The 23,560-nt window shown below is 35.0% G+C and overlaps 1 protein-coding gene across 5 annotated transcripts in view; it reads left to right on the forward strand.

The window, feature by feature from the left end:
• Positions 1 to 23,560, forward strand: part of LOC111048229 (synaptic vesicle glycoprotein 2B) — a 75,235-nt gene that overhangs the window by 45,727 nt on the left and 5,948 nt on the right. For all 5 annotated transcript variants that reach the window (XR_005572192.1, XM_039435804.1, XM_039435803.1 and 2 more), the window contains 8 exons: positions 2,034 to 2,132; positions 5,734 to 5,895; positions 8,236 to 8,398; positions 11,548 to 11,669; positions 14,564 to 14,805; positions 15,504 to 15,629; positions 16,773 to 16,903; positions 20,418 to 20,683. Coding sequence is in view for 4 of the 5 variants with exons in the window: in XM_039435802.1 (XP_039291736.1) it covers positions 2,034 to 2,132; positions 5,734 to 5,895; positions 8,236 to 8,398; positions 11,548 to 11,669; positions 14,564 to 14,805; positions 15,504 to 15,629; positions 16,773 to 16,903; positions 20,418 to 20,683 (1,311 nt within the window). In the remaining variant the exon portion in view is untranslated. The remainder of the gene's footprint in view (positions 1 to 2,033; positions 2,133 to 5,733; positions 5,896 to 8,235; positions 8,399 to 11,547; positions 11,670 to 14,563; positions 14,806 to 15,503; positions 15,630 to 16,772; positions 16,904 to 20,417; positions 20,684 to 23,560) is intronic.

Genomic DNA, 23,560 nt, shown 5'->3' on the forward strand with positions numbered 1-23,560 from the left:
CAAAAATAAGAAAATAACATGAAAATTAAGAGTACAAAAGAATAACTTACATAGGCTACATGCACAGTTGCATGTACATCATTCACTGCTCAGTTAGCAGTCTAAATCAGGTCAATTGCCTTGCACAATTAATTCCAAATAAAAGCAGTTAGAAAACAATAACATTCATAAATTAAAGTAGAAGATAAAAAAATAAGCAAATAATTTAAATATTTATAAAGTAGTAAATAATGCACTGAATAATGAAATATTTGTCCATAGAAGTAAGTAGTAACTATTAAATCTATCAACTACAAGTCTATCCTAATATTCATTCCCTAATAAATCACTAATAATATTATTGATTTTTATTTGTAATCTAAAAGTTATTCTGATACTCTAAACTTCTACAGAGTCTTCTTCATCTGTCTCTGGTAGAACGTCAGCTGTCTTTTTGTTATGAGGGATCTGGATGTATTCAGTATTCTGGAAGGAATCTTTCAGGGATGATTCCATTTTTACACAAATCTGTTAAGTTTTTATATTTTCTCTCATTATTTATTGGAAGCTTATCATTGTACAGTTGGGTTTTTGATGTTACTTCAGTCTTGCTCCTTCTACAAAGCATTGATATTTTCCTTGTTTCTTCATCTTCATCATAGCTATATCTTAGATAGACATTTTCATCTCCTTTTTAAACTACTGGCAAATTCTGTATACTGGTATTAGATTTCTTGGCCAATTCAACCAACATAGCAGCTCTACTAGTCATTTTTCCAACCTGTGAAAAAACATTTCATCAATATTATACAATAACAAATAAATAATGACTTATTGGAAATTGATAGAGGAGTTGAGTGAAATAATCAATTCCAATTTGTTTTAATAATTCAACTTTCAAATAGGAACCAAGTAAAAGTGGTCAAGTAGGCCCACCCCACTCTGTCTTCTCAAAAATAAGTAACTTATATCCACTGTAAGTAATATGTAACTTATATCCACAATAAGTAACTTAATCCATGTATCCATCCTCTACCCACCATAAACAAGTAATGTCCTACCTCTGTGTATATATCCTAGAAAAATAGACTATCCTACAATGTATAGACCACATCATTGTATTTGTATATTACTATGTTTCCTGTTTTCATTATTTGCACATAAATTGATTGAATCACCAATGAAAAAATAACCTGCATCAAATTCAGAAGTAGCCTATGTTATTTGAAACTGATTACAATTGAGTTGGTGATGCAGACAACTGAGAAATATGAAGCTTCAAAATAATATTTAATTAGTACTTAATACTTAATTAATACTTAATTAGAGTGGTGTTCAATGATTAAAAATAACGATAGATAACTCACCTCTCAAAGAAATGATGAAACAGTTTACAAACTTATTCTCTTGATAAGTTTTCCTGGATAATTCAATTTCAAACAACAAAAATACACAGCAAATCACGCTACACAGACCAATGAAACAAGAATCACGCTTCAACTTCCACTGAAACATAACCTAGAACCATGTGACTGGTGGCTTATACAACATTCTGGCTAGCAGAGATTGAAAACTGGATCCAGTACAAAATGTTCTTGGATGACGTTACAACATTCTGCCTTTCAGTTTCTAGCTCATACAACATTTTGACTTTCAAAGACTTGCCATATTGGCAGTTACAACAAACTTTATTCTTCTTTTTCTCCCTTAAAATGAATTAGATGGTTACAACACTTTGCTGGGACGTAAAACAAGCACATATCTATCAGCTGGACTCAAAAACCAATTTTCCCAGATTTTGGCGCTTACAACATTTTGACTTTCAACCATCGATATTATCATGAAACCTAATTCTGTATTATGAATTAATTTTCGAATAAATAAAAGTGGTATTGACAATATCAAAGTCTTATTCTTTCAATTAATTCAATTTATATTTGGAAACCATTTTATTCTTAAAAGTGTACATTAATACCTTGTTTATTTTTATTTGTTTTTACATTATAATTTTTGATGACTATATTTTTTTAGTTTATCGGTTTTTGTGTTCATAGTGACCCTACCATCACATGAGCCAATCTCTAGGAAATCGTTGGATGTAAACTCAACGCAGAAAGCAGTATGTGACTTTGAAGAGGCAATTGAACTTACTGGTGAGTTGGACATTTTAAAAGAAACCATAAATTACTCTTACATTATTGAATATGGACTACAATTTCACTTCTTACCGTATGTTTTTAGGAATAAAACAAATCTGCAATGGAAATATATTCACTGTGAAGTATCATATTATATAAAAGCGAAATGACACTCACTCACTCTCAGAAATAAAAATCTACCGGACCCAAAACGTTTAATTTTGGTAGGTACCTATGTTCAGTTGGCCATCTAGAGGCGCACTAAGAACGGGTTTGGAAAAATTTCCAACGATACGCCCAAAATCATAGTTTTTTAGCGTTTTATTAGCTCTATCGAGAACAAATGAACAGAAATTGTTCAAATTTAGTACAGAAGCTCAGCTGGGGTGTAATAATGTTGTGTTAGAAGGAATTTGAAATAACGCCAAAGATACGTCCAAAATAAGCGATTTTTGCGTTTTCTCAGTTCTTTCATCACGTAATAGACAGAAAATGTTCAAATTTGGTACAGAGGTTTAGCTAGGGTCTAAAAAATCTGTGATGAGATGACTTTAATATTTCATCAATAGTACGCCCAAAATCAGCGTTTTTCTCAGTTTTTCTGGGTTTTCTCAGTAGTTTGACTTTCTGATGGAATGAAGCATGCTCAAATGAAAAGTGCTGATCTCATTTTTGGACGATCTAGTCGGGGATCCCCAGGGGGAGGAGCCCCCTGGCTAGACGTATATGGCGAGCGAAGAGAGCCTGACGTCTAGTTTATAATAATTGTGAGTAGTGTAGCTGTTCATCATGTTTGTAATCATCACCAACTGTAGTTGGGTACAGAGTAGTTGATAAATGAGAGAGTTGCAACGTATCAGCAAGGATGGAAAGAGCATGTTGAACGAATGTCAGCTGATAGGCTGAGTTGTGCTAAAAGGATGTAACTCCTGGAAGCTCCTTGTGTATCTATTAGGATGCAGAACGTTGCTTTTGAGTAGATACAAAAGAGCATCTTTTACCTATTTATTTATTAGACTAGCAAAAGCAATATAATGATAAATACAAAGAAAAAACATGCTATTGCCCAAAACTTATTCAATTTCCTAATTTAGTTTCAAATTGTCCAAATATTATACACAGGTTATGTCCATTTCAATTTTTACACAAAATCACAGTCTGACAATATAAATAAAAACAAAGCAAACCATTTTAAATTTAGATAGATTGATAATGAAACTTTTGTAAAAACATGAAACAAACTTTATATTCACAAAATAAAGAATAAAACCACTAATTGAAAGATACATTTTCAAAAATGTTTGATGTAATGACACAGATGCTCTTCTGTATCTTCTCAAAAACAACCTGTTGCATCTGAAAAGATACACAAGAAGCTTTTTGGAGTTACGTCCTTTTAGCACAACACAGCCTATCAGCTGACATTCGTTCAAGATGCTCTTTCCATTGTTGGTGACACATTGCAACTCTCTCATTCATGAAGAACCTTAGTGTGTGTGGGGAGCTTCCTCCATCTAGGGATCTAGGGTCTCTGAAGCCTGATGGTCTTGCAAAGCCGTGAATATTACCTCGCAAACCATACCTTGCCCTATTTTGCCGGTTTAAACTCACGGAGGCAAAGCTACGGGCGTGTACTGTGAATATAATATGATTAAACAACTGATCCGATGTTTTTGGAAGGTTGCCAATCCCATGTCCTGGAAGATCCATGTAGATTAATTCACCCGTCTTAGAGAAGTCCTGTTACTTATCGAGGGAGCCTCGTGTATATATTTATTATATTAAAGTTGCATGGGACAAAAATTTCACAACCAATACGGCTTGTTCCCTCGGAATCTTTATTATATTAAGGCTGTGCGAAGGCTAAAAATAAACTTTCTACTCGTGATATTTTTCTAACTTTTTCGATTAGTATATCATCAAGGTATCAAAATGAAAAATTTTTCTCAGGTAAACATTTTTTCCCGATCATTACTTTTTGAGATATAAGCGCCTGAAGTTTGAATTTTTGGGCGGAAAATTTAAAATTCAGTAAGATATAAATCCATGAGATTTAGAAGATAGATTCTTCATTGTATTGTTGATCTAGTAAAACAAAATTTTCTGAAAATAGCAATTTTTGAAAAGTTATTCAATTTGCCAAAAATAACTCAACTATAAAAGTTATTTTTGGTTATTTTTAGTAAATTGAATAACTATTTTGATATTTAATAGATATTTTCAGAAAATTTTTGTTTTACTAGATCTACAATACCATGAAGTCCCAAAAATTTTATCTTTGTGCGCTCATATCTCAAAAAGTAATAATCAGAAAAAAAAATGTTTTCCTGAGAAAACTTTTTTAATTTTGATAGCTTAATGATATACAAATCGAAATACTTTGAAAAATAACACGAGTAGAAAGTTTATTTTTAGCCTTTGCACAGCCTTTAAGTTGCATGGGACAGAAAATTCTCAGCCAATACGGCTTGTTCCCTTGGAAAACCCACCTCAAAATCAGTTAGAGGGCACACTGGAGATTTTTTTTTTTTCAATATACACCAGTATTTTATATTAATAATAATAATATTTTATTTTCAACAAAAGTATAACAAAAACAATGTAATACAGTTGGAAAACGTCACAGATAAATAACAGAATAACATAAAATATAAATCTTAAAATAAAACTCTAGGCTAATAGCCTAACAGTTCATTAAATGTGCAAAATTATTATAATATTTTTTCACTCTAACAAGAATTCGTCAAACTCATAGAAAAACCTTCTTACTTAGAAAACAATATAGTTTTGTTTTGAATTGTTTTTCCTCAACAATACTTCTCAAATCAGCCGGAAGTTTCGCAAAAAACTTTTGTCCCCTATATGTAGGTGTTTTCTCAAATACACTCAGCCTATGTCTTTCAACTGAAATGTTATTCCTTTCTCTAGTGTTATAGCCATGAATATCTGAGTTAACTTGGAATGGATTCAGCCTATCCTTCACATGTAATATTAATTTGAAAATGTACAATGATGGAACAGTTAAAATACTTAGGCTACTGGAAAACTCCCGACATGTCTGTGGAAATTTGAGCCCCTCCAGGTATCTTATTGCGGACTTTTGCAAAACAAAAATTGAAATTGAAATTATCTTTATTCTTCTTCTTAGAAAGTACAAACAATACACATTATACATATACAAAACTTGAAGAAGGTTCCTCACATGGGATACTTAAATATACAATGATAGATATGACAATGATACAAAACAATTGAAAAACAAAATAATTCCAACCAATAATAAGCATTTAACAATAACATATTATCAAAACAGAGCAATAATAATTATCAATTACAAGATATATTACTTACAGACGTAAAATGATAATGAATGGTATTAGGATACTACAAGAAATATTAATCCTAAAAGAGACATCCCAGACACACTCAGAATCCCTCAACACACCGTACACATTAAATTTCGTATAAATCCATTTGAACTTCCCTATTTCTATGTTTTATTTTAATTTTTATTCATATTCTATATTAATTTTTAATAATCCTTTGAATGTTTTGCTTTATTTATTTGTTTGCAATTAGAATTGTAACTTTGTTGATAATTGTGATTATTTTGCAGGCTACGGCAGATTTCATTACTTTCTGCTGACAGTATGTGGGTTCGTGTCGACGAGCGAGGAGATGGATGTTATCTCGATGTCGTTCATTCTGCCCTCGGCTCAGTGCGACCTCGACCTCAGCACTCAGACCAAGGGCTGGCTCAACAGCATCATATTCATCGGTGAATAATTCATTCATTCATCCACTCATTCCGTGAATTGTTCATCTCAATGTATCTCATGTCACACTTGACTTTATTTGGTGAATCATGAATTTTATCTGACAATCAATATTTTCATTTACAACTCAATACGGACTTGCTTAGTCATGCAGCATCTTTTATTCCGAAAACATATTCTTCTCAAAAGAGGGTTGTTCATATTCCATTCATCAATTTTTACTGAAGAATGACAGAATAATTGACAATTGTTTTGAATTTATCTTAGCTTATATTCATCCTAAACTGGTAGAATGAAAGAATATGGATTTCTGTGTGATTCATTGTACATCGCATATTTCCTGGGCCATCTATTGACAATCAACAACTATGAACACATCAATATCTATCAGTAAAGTGTTGAATAAAAAAATAGATAGATTAAATCAGTGTTTCGAAGATGAAATTATTGTGTTCATAGCTGTTGATTGTCAATAGATGGTCCAGGAAATATGAGATGTACGATTAATCACACAGAAATCCATATTCTTTCCATCTACCAGTTTAGGATGAATATAAGCTAAGATAAATTCAAAACAATTGTCAATTATTCTGTCATTCTTCAGTAATTAATAAATGCAATATGAACAACTTCCTTTCATGAGGTGAATCATTTTTTTCCAACATTTTCCAGTTTCTCGATGATAGGGGAGTGATAATTATCTGTATAGGTCTTCTAGGAACCATTATCTACAGCTGGTACCAATCAACTACCATATTCAACTCCAAACTAAACATTCTAATACTATAGTGAGGTCCACGTTATAATGGCAGTGGATGAAGATAGAAGAATAGCGATGCCGATTCTCTTCATTAATCAATTATATTTCCACACTGTCAGAAACATAATTGGCATTGTTGTGGACCTAGAAAAGAACAGTATCAACGGCTTTGTCGAATGATAGACAAGGATAGCAAAACCAAAGTTGATCAAATACTGTCATTATAACTATATAGTACATAAATTATCACCGGGTAATCTGTTTATTACAGCTGGTAACTTTAGATGGTAAATCATATTATAGCAACATGATCATCTTCCGTTCTTTGGTAGCCGTTCGGCCGACAATTTCAAAAACATAGGTCTGTCAAATGGATCAAAAAATGAATATTATTATCAACCCTTCCTTTAAAAATTTCTGGTCAGAAACCATCCCCGATATTCACACAAAATATTCCCAAAATTTCATGCCGTTCTGTCAAATAGTTTTCAATTCTATAGGGAACAAACAATCAAACACACAAACAAACACATAAACAGACATTCATTTTTATAGCCTATATGACATATTATTGTTCATTGTTGGTTATCCATCTTGTTTTCTCTATTATTATTACTATCATATTTAATAAAACTTTTAAGTGAAAAAACACTCACATTGTTTGATGTGGCGACGTCCGTTTCGTGCTGGTTTGCACATTTTCAAGCCAAACAGAAACTGAAGTATTCAAAAATAAAAAGGATACAAACCATCAATGATTGACAAACTACTACAAAAAAATTAAAAACAATCCGCAAAACTCTGACAAATACAACACCGACAATCATACAGCATACGGTACATCACTCACATATCACAACAATGAAACTTACAAAATAGCAGGTTCATTCAAAAAAATGAAATACGAGGTTGCATACAGAACCAAAAACTCACTGAAGAAACTCTTGTCCCCACACAACACCTCTCAACATCAATACAATAGACCAGGAATTTATAAACTGAATTGTACAGATTGCAGCAAATTTTACATAGGTAAAACAGCTAGAAATTTTAATATAAGATTTAAAGAACACACAAGAGTCATTTCCCATCCTTTCTCCCATTCCAGAACACATTATCTCCACTGACCACACACACCCTGGCGAGACAACAACCTCGAAATACTCCACTATTCCCACAAAAGCAGAAAATTAAATGTACTAAAACAGTTTGAAATATACCAAATAATATTCTAAATGACCAAATAAACTTTTCCTCCCACACTCTGTTTGACAAACTCATTTAAATCCTCCTCCATTAACCGCCAAAAATCCTCTCCACCCCCACTCTGACCAAATTTCACCCTCATAACCTCAAATACTTCAGTTTCTGTTCGGCTTGAAAATGTGCAACACCAGCACGAAACGAACGTCGCCACATCAAAGAATGTGAGTGTTTTTTACTTGAAAGTTTTATTAAATACGATAGTAATAATAATAGTGAAAACAAGATGGATAACCAACAACGAACAATAATATCTATATATAGGCTATAAAAATATTATAGTAATATTATTGTTAACTATTATCTGTTTTGATTGAAGGTATGATGGTAGGCGCCTACTTTTGGGGCTCAATAGCTGACACAGTGGGAAGGAAGAAAGTGCTGATTGTCATCTCCTTTATGAATGCCATCTGCATAGTGGCTTCCTCGTTCAGTCAATCCTATGCTCTATTCATGGTCTTCCGATTCCTGAACGGCGCTGCGTGAGTATTTCCCCTCACAGATATTTATTTTCCTCCACCTACTGTCTAAAGTACCTACTTTACTCCCTGAAACATAATACTAAAGTGTCACTTTTTCGCTCTCGGTAGTAAAAAACAGAAAAACTCCCTAGGGAGGAAAAGTGACTCCATTTAAATAACATGGGAAGCATCTCTATTTTAAAAACTTACATGGTAATAGGTTAGAAGGTCTAAGCTCAGATGAGAAAGCATAATAGAGGTGTCTGTCATTGAGTCAACTGAATTCAATACCACAACCAGGAATTCGATCAACTCATGAAATATATGTTTGTATGATAATTATTATATTCTTAGTATTAGTAGACGATAAAAATTTATACAATTTTAAAAATATTTTATTCTATTCAAAATACCAGCCAACAAATATTTTGATCTGCAATTCAAATCTGAACCGCGTGATCTGGAGTCAGTCATTTTTGGTAGCTGCCCAGCTGATATAATTGTTACAACTTTTGCCGATAGATAGCGCAATCGGCAGTGCCAATCAGACGTCCTTTTTTAGGTTTTAGATTTAGGTTACGTTGTTAGGAATCATTGTCACTAATACGTAAGTTATTAGAATGATTTTATTTGCAGTTTCTATAAAAAAATGTAGATGGAGGAAAAATGTTATGTACATCATGAGCGAAAAATACTTTTTCTCCCTCAGGAAAATTGCTGCCCTCGGCTTCGCCTCGGGCTTCAAACTTTTTCCCACAGGGAGAAAAAGTCGTACTTTTCACTCTAGATATACAAATAACTATTAATTCAATTCAATTTAGAAGTACTTTTACTCTCCTTGCCCTATTACCATAGGTAAGGAAAGTATTGCTTTCCGAAAAAAATTATGGTACCCCAAATTCTAAATTTCTATAAGTTTCAAGGTCCCCTGAGTCCAAAAAAGTTGTTTTTGGGTATTGGTCTGTATGTGTGTGTGTGTGTATGAGTGTATGTGCGTCTGTGTACACGATATCACATCTCCCAATTATCGTAATGACTTGAAATTTTGAACTTGAGGTCCTTACACTATAAGGATCCGACACGAACAATTTCGATCAAATGCAATTCAAGATGGCGGCTAAAATGGCGAAAATGTTGTCAAAAACAGGGTTTTTAGTGATTTTCTCGAAAACGGCTTCAATGATTTTGATCAAATTCATACCTAGAGAAGTCATTGATAAGCTCTATCAACTGCCACAAGTCCCATATCTGTGAAAATTTCAGGAGCTCTACCCCATCTATGCAAAGTTTGATTTTAGATTCACGATTATCAGGCTTCAGATACAATTTAAACAAGAAATTTCAAGTGGGAAAGATTGAGCATGAAAATCTCTAGAATTAATGTTCAGTAACATTTTCACCTAAGATTGAAAATAAGCTCGAAATTCGAGTAAATGTGATTATCCATATTGCATATACTGTTGATTCTATTAAATCAGTCACTATGAAGAGATAGCATACTCCGTGTGTCTCCAGCGTTATTGTCCTGTCAACAGCTGGTTCAGATCTTTGAATAGTAGACTTCAGATGTGCGGGAACACTAACGTCAGGTGATCTTTTTTCATAACGGCAAGGAAAGTTGTGTGAGTGCGCCACACCAGATTTTTAAATTTATAATATTCTATTAATCTGTATTATATTATGGCAAATGAATGAATTTGAATCTCAGTTCTGTTTTTCAAGCCTAGTACAGCAGGAGATAGCTTTGCCTCCCTTACTTTGAAACGGCATATAGTCAAGGTATGGTTCGTGGAGTAATATTCATGACTTTGCAAAAACCCTAGATCCCTAGATGGAGGAAGCTCCCTACAGAGCTTCCTTAAGGCTGTGCAAAGGCTGAAAATAAACTTTCTGCTGATGATATTTTTCAATTTTTTTCAATTTGTAATCATAAAGCTATCAAAATAAAAAGGGTTTTCTCAGAACATTTTTTTTCAATCATTGCTTTTTGAGATATGAGCGCCTAAAGTTCAAATTTTTGGGACAGAACATTTCAAATTCGGTAACAGATAAATCCATGAGATTCAGAGGATGAATTCTTCATGGTATTGTTGATTTAATAAAACAAAATTAGATGTTTAAAATTTTATTTTTAGCCTTTGCACAGCCTTAAAGAAAGCTCCCTACACACAGAGATTCTTCATGAATGAGAGAGTTGCAAATCACCAACAATGGAAAGAGAATGATGATGAATAATTTTATAGTCTGATTTTTACTCTAATATTGGCGTATGAAGGAGGCTCCTTTTTCCTTTTATATTATCCTTGAAATGCAAAATTTCCAAAAAACATTGTATTTACGTCGACGCGCAATTAAAAAAGGAACATACCTCTCAAATTTCATGAAAATCTATTACCGCGTTTCGCCGTAAATGCGCAACATATAACCAGTTTAACATTTTAACATTAAAAAATTAAGAGGAATGCCAAACCGTCGACTCTTAAACCTCACTTCGCTCGGTAATAAAGATAAATAGATTATTCAAATAATTGAATAGTATCTTCACTGTAAATGAAAATATAAATCTGAGTACCCTTTTTAAATTATTTCAAATGTATCCCTAAAAAAAAGACAGTATCTTTACTCTATGGTTGTTTTAAAAAGACACAACTCCAAGAAGGTCCTTGTGTATCTTTTTGGATGCAACACGTTGCTTTTGAGAAGATACAAAAGTGCATCTGTTGCTTATGGAAAGATACCTTGAAGCTCGTTGTGTATCTCTCCGGATGCAAAACGTTGCTTTTGAGAAGATACAAAAGAGCATCTGTTACTTATGGAAAGATACCTTGAAGCTCATTGTGTATCTTTCCGGATGCAACACGTTGCTTTTGAGAAGATACAGAAGAGCATCTGTTACTTATGGAAAGATACCTTGAAGCTCATTGTGTATCTTTCCGGATGCAACACGTTGCATTCGAGAAGATACAAAAGAGCATCAGTTGCTTATGGGAAGATACATTTTCAAAAAGGTTTGATGTTTTTGAATGGGTAGTAGTGTAGTCTAGTGGCCCTCCGCCGATAGGCAAAGCTACAGGACCCGGACTGTAACATCCGAAAGGATCTCTTTACCAATAGATTCATAGAATGAATGAATAACTGAGTATCTAAACTGTGATATTTGCAATTTGCAGCTTGGGAGGCAGTGGCCCCGTGATTTGGTCGTACTTTGCCGAATTCCAGCCGAAAGTGAAGCGAGGATCAATGCTCAGTTTTATGGCCGCTTTCTGGACGCTGGGCAACCTCTTTGTAGCCAGTAAGTTGCAAATTCTCTAGCTTTTTAATTCATGATTCTATCTGACATCTTATCTCCAGGCCAATATCCACTGTTTCAAGTATCAAGCAATTTTCTCACTGTTCCTTCACTCTTTACAAGTCTCTGTCCAAGTTTATCTGATTGGATGGGAGACAATTGTGCCAATTAATCCAGCTGACAGCTGATTTGTGCTATGATAACTAATATTGGGGGACCGAGCTTCGTTCTAGTGTACAAAAGCATAGAAAATGTATTACGAAGAAGGAGATCATAATATATTTTTATATAGAAAGGTTCTATCCAATCACAGTGGATTGAGATTGAGATTCCCAGTAGAAAAATCTCTCTCACAAAGGCCCGGTTGCACAAAAGCCGCTTAAATTTTACTCCTGATTAATTTTACGTGAACCAAATCAGAGAAGACCATTTTAGAAAGACTGCTTCTCTGACTGGCTCTCCTGGAAATAATCAGGATTAAAATTTAGCCAGCTTTGGTGCAACCGGCACTAAGTACCTGATTGAATGATTGCAATAGTTGAACAGCTGAGACATAATTTTGTCTCAGTCCCACAAATGCACTCGCTCACTCACTTCTATCGACAGACGACGAAATTATTAGCTGTTTTTCCAGGGATGAATAATTATTTACCTTTTTTGTCCTTCAGTGAGTTTTCCCAGGAATGAGACCTTGTGCAATCGAATTTTTATATAATAAACCTAGTATGTTCCAAATTTCATAAAAATCGTTGGAGCCGTTTTCGAGATCCGTTGGACATACATAAATATATAGAAAAATAAATACATACAGAAATTGCTAGCCTAATATAATAGGATAGAGACATAACAAAGTCCTCAAAGCTTTACAAAGTCAATTTATTCGTGTAACTACAATTTGTTACTTATATGTACTTCCAATGTTGTCCTGTTATATCCTCAAAAGAAGACGAAGGGGTGAGCTAATTTCGTAAGTTTCGTTGGCTAACTAACTGGATCCGTATATGCGTTGAAAATTTGAATTTGGAGTTGATTGATGGCATTTTACAGAGTGAGCATAAATTATTGACCACATAGGTGAATAAGAAGATAACAAATAAGTTAGTGTACTTACATGATTATTGAAAAGCCAATTTAAAATAGTTTTATTCATAACACATGACAAGTTTGACAAATTTCTACGTGAGCACCTCCTGTTGCACATAAAATATCTCTAGCCATACTCACATTGTCAATTAGGAGTGATGTCCTGAATTAGAGCTCCAATTCTTCGTTTTAGTTCATTAATATTACATAGCTTCTTCGCATACAACTTATTATTTTCCACGGCCATAACCTAAACAAAAACGTCTTTTGAACGGTAATAACCGATTTGCTTTCGTGAAACCACAGAACGCATATAGCTTTCTCCTGACACTCTGTCACCTCACAGCATATTGAATCGACTGTATTTCTATGAAGGCACAAAAAAGAATCTTCTACTTTGTGATGAAGGTAATGAAAAATAATAGAAACTACACCAATGTTTGCCACAAAAACAGGCGCGCTACTACTAATTGTTATTTTTTATTCACCTATGAGATGTGTTCAATAATCTTTGCTCATCTGTATCTAATGTCATATCGTTGAACATACAAAAAAATCATGTAAACCCACAGATCCAACCGAGCCTCAAGTCTAAAGTAGGAACTCACTGCGCTTCTGCGCTCGTTTATTAAAGAGTTGAAACCCGTATGGATTACATTTATAAACAATCTGTATCATTGATTGGTTGACGAAGAATTTGCTGTCTTTTTTTCTTTATTCATTCATCCTATTATATTAAGCGAGCAATTTCTGTATATATCTGGTTATTTTTATATCTGGTTATTTTTATATCTGGCTATTTTTATATCTGGTTATATATGTTTTACGGATTTCGAAAACTGCTCTAACGATTTTCACGAAATTTGGAACATAGTAGGTTTATGATAAAAAGAGATTCGATTGCACTAGGTCTCATTCTTTGGAAAACTCGCTGAACGACATTAAAGAGTTCCTTGGAAAACAGATGATAATTTCGTCGTCTCTCGATAACAGAAGATGCGTGTGCTTGTGTGAGAGAGAAACAGAATTATTTTCAGCTGTGTAATCATAATGTATAATGTATATGTAATATAATATAAAGAAAATAAAAATCTCAGTACCCTTTTTTTGAAATATTTTATCACTACATGTTTCGGACATTTATGTTGTGATAAAATATTTCAAAAAAAGGGTACTGAGATTTTTATTTTCTGTATATTATATTACAAGTAGCCCTATACAGAAAAGAGATGTATATGTAATGTATATTTGGACTGTACATTTTTGTGTTCTTTATAAAAGTGTTTTCATAACCTCATTTGGACTATTTTTATCAAAATTAGGGAGAGGAACAGTTTTGGGTTCATCCTGTTAATTCTCTCCCAATCATTAATTTGAAGTTGTGACTAAGGAATGTAATAAATGTAATAAATACTATAGAGTATATCATAATTTTCAAAGTTGATCATTATTTGACAATTTCAATTGATTAGTGAGTGCTATTTTGTTATTCAATTTGGTTTGTATATAATCTAAATTATAATTTTTTTGTTTTCAAATGTTTGAACAGAAAATTGAACCTGAAATCAAGTGTATGGAACATAACCTACTTTCTGGACTATTTATAGTGTATAAATCAAAATTCGGGGAAAAAACAGTTTTGGGCCGTGCCTGTTAGTACTTCCCCAATCATTTTAAAGAATTGTGTTCGGTTTATTAAAAGTCAATAAATAAATAATGAGCGAAGCACGGTGCCCCGATATTCCATACAATAAGTTCATCAAAATGATAGGAAGAGAAAAATTAAGGTAACTTTGTGCTATTCCTCTGTATAGGTTTAGCATGGCTGATAATTCCGTCAGGAATCGGCTACAGGTCAGCTGGTGGCTTCCTGTTCAACTCTTGGCGCATCTTCCTGTTGGTCTGCTCAATTCCGTCGTTCGTGGTGGCCATCCTGCTCTACTTCCTGCCCGAGAGCCCCAAATTCCTGCTGACTCAGGGCAAACATGACGAGGCGCTGGCAGTCTTCCATCGCATCTACTCTGTCAACACAGGCCGGTCGGCCGACACGTATCCGGTACGTTCACTCTCTTCTTCTACAGTACGGGTCCTGTGGCTTTGCCTATCAGTGGAGGGCCACTCAACTACAATACTACCTGTTCAAAAACATGGCAAATTTTTGAAAATGTATCTTTCCATAAGCAACAGATGCTCTTTTGTATCTTCCCAAAAGCAACGTGTTGCTTCCGAAAAGATACACAAGGAGTTTTCTGTTGTTACGTCCTTTTAACACAAGACAGCCTATCAGCTGACATTCGTTCAACATGCTCTTTTCATTGTTGGTGATACCTTGCATCTCATATTCATAAAGAATCTCTGTGTGTAGGGAGCTTCCTTCAATGATGATAAATAAATAAAATAAATTAATATAAAAATATGATTTTAAAGCCGTTAAGTTCTTAGAACAATGGGCAAAGTCAAATATTGATTTCAGTAAGACAAAAGATAACATCAACTTTTACAGCAACTGTACACACAAAATTACATTACTGAGTCTTGAAAATAATACAGTAAGTAAACTTCAAGTCAATTAGATTTTTCAAATATATTAATACAATTCATTTGAATGCACAAGATAATAGCAGCACCAAAGTTGATCAAATACTGCCATCATAACGTGGACCTCACTATAGTTATAGAAAATACTTCAGGTCTTAACTCTGCCTAATAAAGAGTACCTATTCTTTTTTTCATTTCCATTGATTTTGACCACAGGTTAAGCGCCTGCTGCATCAAAGCCACGAGATGCAAACTCAGCAGTCGTGCCCTGAGACAGGCATCACGAAGTTTGGCAACAATGCAGACCTGAACAGTGGCAAGCTGAAGCCGGGCTACGCGGAGGTAATTCAACTATTAACGGTAATAAATTAAACTAAAAATAGAAATCTCATTACCCTTTTAAATTATTAAAAGAAAAGAGAACACTAAATAAAAAATACAGTAATAAATTTGTATATTCACAGTATAGCAATAGAAAATTCTCGTAATGTATTCATTTATACATTGATAGATACAATATAATTCTCAACCATGAATGATTGGGAAAGGAACAACAGGCTTAAAGCCCAAAACTGTTCCTGAAGATGAGACGAAAAATTCATTCTCATGATAAAAGTTATAATATTGATATAGGCTACCTACCATATCAAAGTCTTTCTACAAACATGAACCATTATGACAGCGTAGGACTAAGAATCTGTAATAAGTTCAATTCATTTTATTATTTGTCACGGGCTAAACAACAATAAGCATTGACAATAGTCATGTACCATAAAATAAACACAAAAATTTAAGATTCACAAAGTTGGACTTGATATTTATTTTTAAATGGTGAAAATATATATAATTTAAGAACTAAATATCGGGAGACCGAGCTTTGCTCTGGAGTGTAAAAGCATAGAAAATTTGTAACGAAATATTGAATTTATTATTTATATTTCAATTTATTCATTTTCTCAGTCGTACAATTATTTTTACAGATATATGAGGAGGCACAACAAGCTTATGCCCAAAACTGTCCATTTTTGAATTTATACTACAGTCCAAATCAAAATCTAAGTTAAGCTACTATCACTCATCAAAGGAGTGGCCGTAGTCGAGTGGATCAGATGCTGGCTTTATGATTCAGAGGCCCGGGTTCAAATCCCGGCCCGGGCAAGATATTTATCTCGGGCCACTCCCGTGTTTCGGATGGACACGTTAAGCCGTTGATCAGTTTGCGACCTGAAAACTCTGACACCAGACCTGAGCCAGCCAGGTCACTCGATATTATTATTTTTTTTATCACTCATCAAAATAACAATTCATTCACACTTCAAAAAACAAACACATCATCAATTACAAAAATGGATATACTACGAACTTTCTGATAGTACTTGGATGATTTTGGTGATTTAGTGTTCTGTATTGTGTTTACTGCTGTGAATTTGTCAATTATTGTCAATTTTGGTTCACGAATATAAAATTAATTTATTTATTTATTAGGTGAAGAATGGTCCGGTGCGTCTCAAGGTCATGTTTGCCAGTATAATCGACAACACTGTACAGCTGTTCAAGCCCCCCATCCTGCGCTTCACCCTCATATCCATCACCATCAATCTCACATTTCATATCGGGTAAGTATCTGAGTCATATCATAGACAAATAAGGAAAAAATAATTGAGATAAAATTGATCAAAGAAATATTGAAAAAAATCTGGTGTGGCGCACTCACACAACTTTCCTTGCCGTTATGGAAATTGATCACCTGACGCTGGTGTTCACGCGCATCTCAAGTCTTCTATTTAAAGATCTAAGCCAGCTGGTGACAGGACAATAACGCTGGAAACACATGAGGTCTGCTATCTCTTCATAGTGAACGATTTAATAGAATCAACAGTTGCCAACAGTTTGCAATTGGATAATCACATTTTCTCGAATTTCAAGCTTTTTTTTTCAATTTTAGGTGAAAATGTTACTGGACATTAATTGTAGAGATTTTCTTGCTCGATCTTTTCCACTTGAAATTTTTGTTTAAATTGTATCTGAAACCTGATAATTGGGAATTTGAAATCAAACTTTGCATAGATGGGGCGTAGCTCCTGGAGTTTTTACAGATATGGGACTTGTGGCAGTTGATAGAGCTTATCAATGACTATTTTAGATATAAATTTTATCAAAATCGTTGGAGCTGTTTTCGAGGAGACCGCGAAATACCCTGTTTTTGACAACATTTTCGCCATTTTTGCCGCCATCTTGAACCGCATTTCATCGAGATTGTTCGTGTCGGAACCTTACAGTGTAGGGACCTTGAGTTCAAAATTTCAAGTCTTTCCGTTAATTGTGAGATGAGATATCGTGTACACAGACACACATACACTCATACACACACACGCACATACAGACCAATACCCAAAAACCACTTTTTTGGACTCAGGGGACCTTGAAACGTATAGATGTTTGAAACTTGGGGTACCTTAATTTTTTTCGGTAAGCTATACTTCGCTTACCTATGGTAATAGTGCAAGGAAAGTAAAAATAAGGTGAAGCTGTTAATGGAGCAAACAAGAGCTTTAGTACAGTCCGGGTAGGCTTTGCCTATCGACGGAGGGCCAGTAGACTACAATACTACCTGTTCAAAAGATCGATCATTTTTGAAAATGTATCTTCCGATAAGCAACAGATGCTCTTTTGTATCTTTTCAAAAGCAACGTGTTGCATCCGAGAAGATACACAAGGAGTTATGTCCTACAGCACAACTCAGCCTATCACCTGACATTCGATCAACATGCTCTTTCCATTGTTGGTGATACGTTGCAACTCTCTCATTCATGAAGAATATTTGTGTGTAGACAGATAGATAGATAGATAGATAGATAGATATATTTCTCGATCCAGGAAACATCTATAGATGCATGAGATCACGTCAAAATATTAGAACACATACATAATAGAGTACTAGTCAAATTATTATGCCTTTATGGTTTCAATGGTTTTTTTAGCATTACAGGTCTATGCTGGATTCAGGCAGCTGAAAAAACTCGTCAACATGATAGAAGGGGTTAGCGCAGAGCCACGTATGTAGAGTTTTTTTGAACTCAATGGTTCTCATGTCTCTAAACTTGAGGGGCAATTTAATAAATAAACGTCTACCCATTATCAGATGGCTGGACCTTAGCCTTTCCAGACGGACAAAAGGAATGTTGATGTCATGACTATGTCGAGTATTAATCCCATGAACGTTCGATCTACATTGGAGCGTTTCTCTACACTTATGAGTGTGAACAAGGCTACTGAATATATACAGATTCACTACCGTAAGAATGCCAAGCTCAACAAAAAGTGGCTTACAGTGGGCTATTCTATCAGCTCTACTCATTATTCTGATAGCTCTCTTCTGTATTATTAATACCTCTCCAATCCTGGTAGCATTACCCCAGAACACCAGACCATACCACAGAACCGACTGGAACAGAGCAAAATATGAAGATTTCACATATTCAAAAGGCACACATGACATCAAACGCAGTAAGAGGAAGTTCACTCGAGACAACCTATCTAAAACCGTATCAATATGAGGAGCCCAAGACAGATCGTTATCCACCGTCAGTCCAAGAAATCTGGCCTTATTAGAAATCGAGGGGTCGCTCACATAATGGTCTTAAACTGAAGACAACTGTCTGTGTCTTGGCTTGGTTCAATAGAAAACCATTAGCTGCAAACCAATCAGATACCTGTGTCATTGCATTAATGGCCCCATCACCAACTGTCAGAATATCACGACCAGTATTTATCAGAGTAGTGTCGTCTGCATAAATATATGTATTGGCATCCACATTATAAGGTAAGTCATTCACAGCTATCAAAAAAGCAGAGGCCCAAGAATGGAGCCCTGAGGAACTCCACATTCAACACTCACTGTAGGTGACCATTTTCCATGAACCTCAACCGTCTGTTTCCTTTTACAAAGGTTTGAGCAAATCAAATTTAGAGCTGTACCCTGGATGCCGAAGAAATTCAGTTTCTTAATCAGAATCTTGTGACTGACACAATCAAATGCCCGACTCAAGTCACAAAAGGTACCCCAGGCAAAACCTTTCTTCTCAAATTCATTGAGTATGTCCGTGACAAGAGCATCAATGGCTTTGGTTGTTGATCTGCCCCTACGAAAACCATATTGGGAGCCCGTGAAGATGCCCTTGTTCTCAAGAAAAAAACTCAGCTGCTCCGAAACAATACACTCAAAAACCTTGGCCAAGACAGGTATGAGCGATATTGGCCGGTAGTCTGCTGGATCCTCTCTGTTACCCTTCTTGAAAATCGGACACACTCGGGCAATCTTGAGGAAATCCAGAAACACTCCTTCTCTGAGGCAGGCATTAATGCACACTGACAACGGCTCAGCAACCCACTCACCAATTTCCTTCATAAGAGAGTTGGAGAAATCATAAAAGTCCCTAGATCTTGATGATTTCAGATTCCTTATTACTCTACTTACATCCTCAGGAGTGATGAGCTTCCAATTGAAGCTAGCAGTGGTGACAGGGCAACTACTTAAAAGCTCTCCAAAAGAGACATCAGTCTGCCTAATCCCTCTTCTTATTTCTCCCACACAATGTGCAAAAAACTGTGCAAAGGTATCTGGATGGATTGGAGCTATGTTCCTCCTACTTTTTGCAGGCCTCAGTTTGTTTATGATTGACCAGGCTGCTCTGCATTTATTAGATGAGTTGTCTATCACTCTGCAGTTATAATTCAGCTTTGCCACTCTAATTGCCTCTCTGTACCTCCCCCTCATGACCCTATAATCGCAACCAGCCTGAAGCGTACCCAAGACCCTGAAAGAGTAGGGAGCTTCCTCCATCTTGGGAGGGGGAGGGGACCTCTTAAGCCTCATGTTGCATGGGACAAAAAAAATCACTGCCAATACGGCTTATTCCCTCGGAAAACCCACCTCAAAATCAGTTAGAGAGCAGGGCACACTGGCTACAGAAAAACCTCCAAATCTTGAATATTTGTATAATAATTGTATGGCTTACAAGTTTAGCAATGTTTTCATTCTTTATAGGCTACTGTTAGAGGATCGCAATGTTTCCATCAATTGTTTGATTGATTGATTAACTGATTGATTGATTGAGGATTGTGTTGTAGGTACTACGGTCTGATGATGTGGTTTCCGGAGCTGTTCAATCGGTTCGACGAGTTCTCCCGTGCGCACAACGGTCTGGAAGAGGCGGGCGTCTGCCAAGTGACCCACTTTGTCGTCAACTCGGGGTCCCATTCTGACGCCGTCCTCTGCAGCGACAAAATAGAGAGCGGAGTCTTTCTAGAGTCGTTCATCACAGTCTCCTCTGCCATACCCAGCAACATCATCGCTGTCTTCTTCATGGACTCGCTCGGACGAAAGTTTTTCTTGGGTAACACTTCACTTTTTTTAACAATATTACCGTGAAAATCAGACTATTTATATTAGAATCAACTGTCGAGTGGATTATTCATTGCATGCAATGAAGTATACAATAATTGATAACTCAAAGTAACATAGTATTATTAACAATATCGGGGCACCGAGCTTCGCTCGTTATTTTTATTTATTGATAAACAGAACACAATATTCTCTATAATGATCGTGTTTATATTTCACAGCTGGCTATACAGAGTGGGTGAAAAGTCTGATAACGGCTTAAAATCTCATACACAAAGGTAATTTGATGGTGGGTGTGATTGGGGAACCTACTCAAATTGAAAATACTACTTTACTATGACTTCAAAAATCTTGTCCGCCATCTTGGATCTGCCATATTGAATGCATTTTTTTTTAAATAGGAAGGTGGTCATGCGATACATGATTTCGATACGAAATTTCAAGAAAAAAGATTTGCGAAAACCGCATATTGATATCTCAAACCGTTTAGAAGATATTCACATTATTAATCAATATCATGCATATCAGAAATGAAATACATTTCAAATACATAAGTGGTATTGAATAATAATGTGAATATCTTCTGAACCGTTTGAGATATCGATGTGCGGATTTCACCATTAATTTTTTCTTGAAATTTCGTATCGAAATCATGTATCGCATGACAACCTTCCCAAGATGGCGGACCAGATTTTTGAGGTCATAGTAAAGTAGTATTTTCAATTTGAGTAGGATCCCCGATCACACCCACCATCAAATTATCTTTGTGTATGAGATATTAAACCGTTCTCGGACTTCTCACCCATTCTGTATGTCATCTTATGAATTTCGGGGATGCGATATTTTGAATTTTCACATACTCGCTCAATCACTTTTACTATCCACAGCTGTTTCAATCAAGGATGAATTATCCTTTTAATGTCCTTCAGCGAGTTTTCCCAGGGATGCGACCTAGTGCAATCGAATTTTTATATCTTGAACCTACTATGTTCCAAATTTCGTGAAAATCGTTAGAGCCGTTTTCGAGATCCGTTAAACATAAATAACCAGATATAGAAATACCAGATATATAAATACAGAAATTGATCGCTTAATATAATAGGATATACAGAAATTGCTTGCTTAATATTATAGGATTTTATAGTTTTAAAATGACGACTATTAATAATTGAATTTGCGTACGGGAATCAACTGATAATCAGCCAAATTTTGAAATGTATTGAACGGCTTACTCCGGTACGCCAACCCAATTGGCTCCCAATCAGCCAATCACAGTGCTTCCTGCCCTGCCAACTCGTCTAAGAAAAACACTTTGTAGGTATGGCTTGCCTGAATGTTCATGAATGTTCAGGATAGCTTTGGCTATCGGCGGAGGGCCACTAGACTACAATACTACCCGTTCAAAAACACGGAACCTTTTTGAAAATGTATCTTTCCATGAGCAACAGATTCTCTTTTGTATAGCAACATGTTGCTTACGAAAAGATCACAAGGAGCTTAAATGTATCCTTCCATAAGCAACAAATGCTCTTTTGTATCTTCTTAAAATCAATGTTTTGCATCCGAAACGATTACAAGGAGCTTAAATGTATCCTTCCATAAGCAACAAATGCTCTTTTGTATCTTCTTAAAAGCAACGTGTTGCATCCGAAAAGATACACAAGGAGCTTAAATGTATCCTTCCATAAGCAACAGATTCTCTTTTGTATCAATATAGGCTCAATTCTGGGTCCCTTACTGTTTCTGTTGTATGTGAACCAATTACCAAAAGAGTTAAAAGATCACAGAGCTCTGTTGTTTGCTGATGACACATCGCTTATCTTCAACAATTATTTATTAGATAGTCTAGAAATAAATGCTTTTACTGGAGTACAGTCAATTGTCCAATTCTTGAAGCAAAGGCAATTAACAATAAATAGTAACAAATGTCAATTCCTACAATTCAAAAGTAAATATAATTCAGTAGAGGATAGAGAAATAAATGTGTTTGTAGAGGAAAATGAATTAGACCAAGAAGAGAAAGTAGCATTCTTGGGAATTTTATTGGACAGGAAATTAACATGGCATCCTTACATTGAGAGGATATGTAATAAGATATCATCTGGGGTATTTGTCCTGCGGCAGCTTGCTAGGCTGAATGATAAAAAACTACTGTTAACTGCTTACCATGGACTTATACTATCTCATATTAGGTATGCTATTTTAGTATGGGGTAATTCATCTCAACAAAATATGGACAGGGTGTTTAAGATTCAAAAGAAGGCACTCAGATGTATAGAGAAAGTGAATAGGTTAGACTCTTGTAGGCCTTTATTTAAAAAGCTTGGTCTATTAACTGTGCCATCTTTGTATGTATATGAAGTTGTAATGCATGTGAAAACGAGTGGTGTGATCCAGAATTCAGATGTTCATGAGTATAATACGCGAAACAGAGCAGATTATCATATAATGGGTCACAATAGTAGGTTATTTGAACAAAAACCAGATTATATTGGTAGGAAATTTTATAACAAGCTACCTCAAATCTTGAAAAGTAATGATGATTTGAAGATTTTCAAAAAACAAATTAAAAAATATTTAGTTGATAGAGCTTTTTATAGTGTACAAGAATTCCTTTCAAACCTAAACTAGGTTGAACTACTTAGTGTTAGAATTATTATGTAATAACATGACTTGTCTTATACTCCATAACTGGAGTCTTTAGGACGTAATCTTCTTAAAAGCAACTTGTTGCATCCGAAAAGATACACATGATGCTTTTTGGAGTTATGACCTTTTAGCACAACACATCCTATCAGACATTCGTTCAACATGCTCTTTCCATTGTTGGTGATACGTTGCAACTCTCTCATTCATGGAGAATCTCTGT

The sequence above is a fragment of the Nilaparvata lugens genome, chromosome 9 (assembly GCF_014356525.2).
Source record: "Nilaparvata lugens isolate BPH chromosome 9, ASM1435652v1, whole genome shotgun sequence".
NCBI lineage: Eukaryota > Metazoa > Arthropoda > Insecta > Hemiptera > Delphacidae > Nilaparvata > Nilaparvata lugens.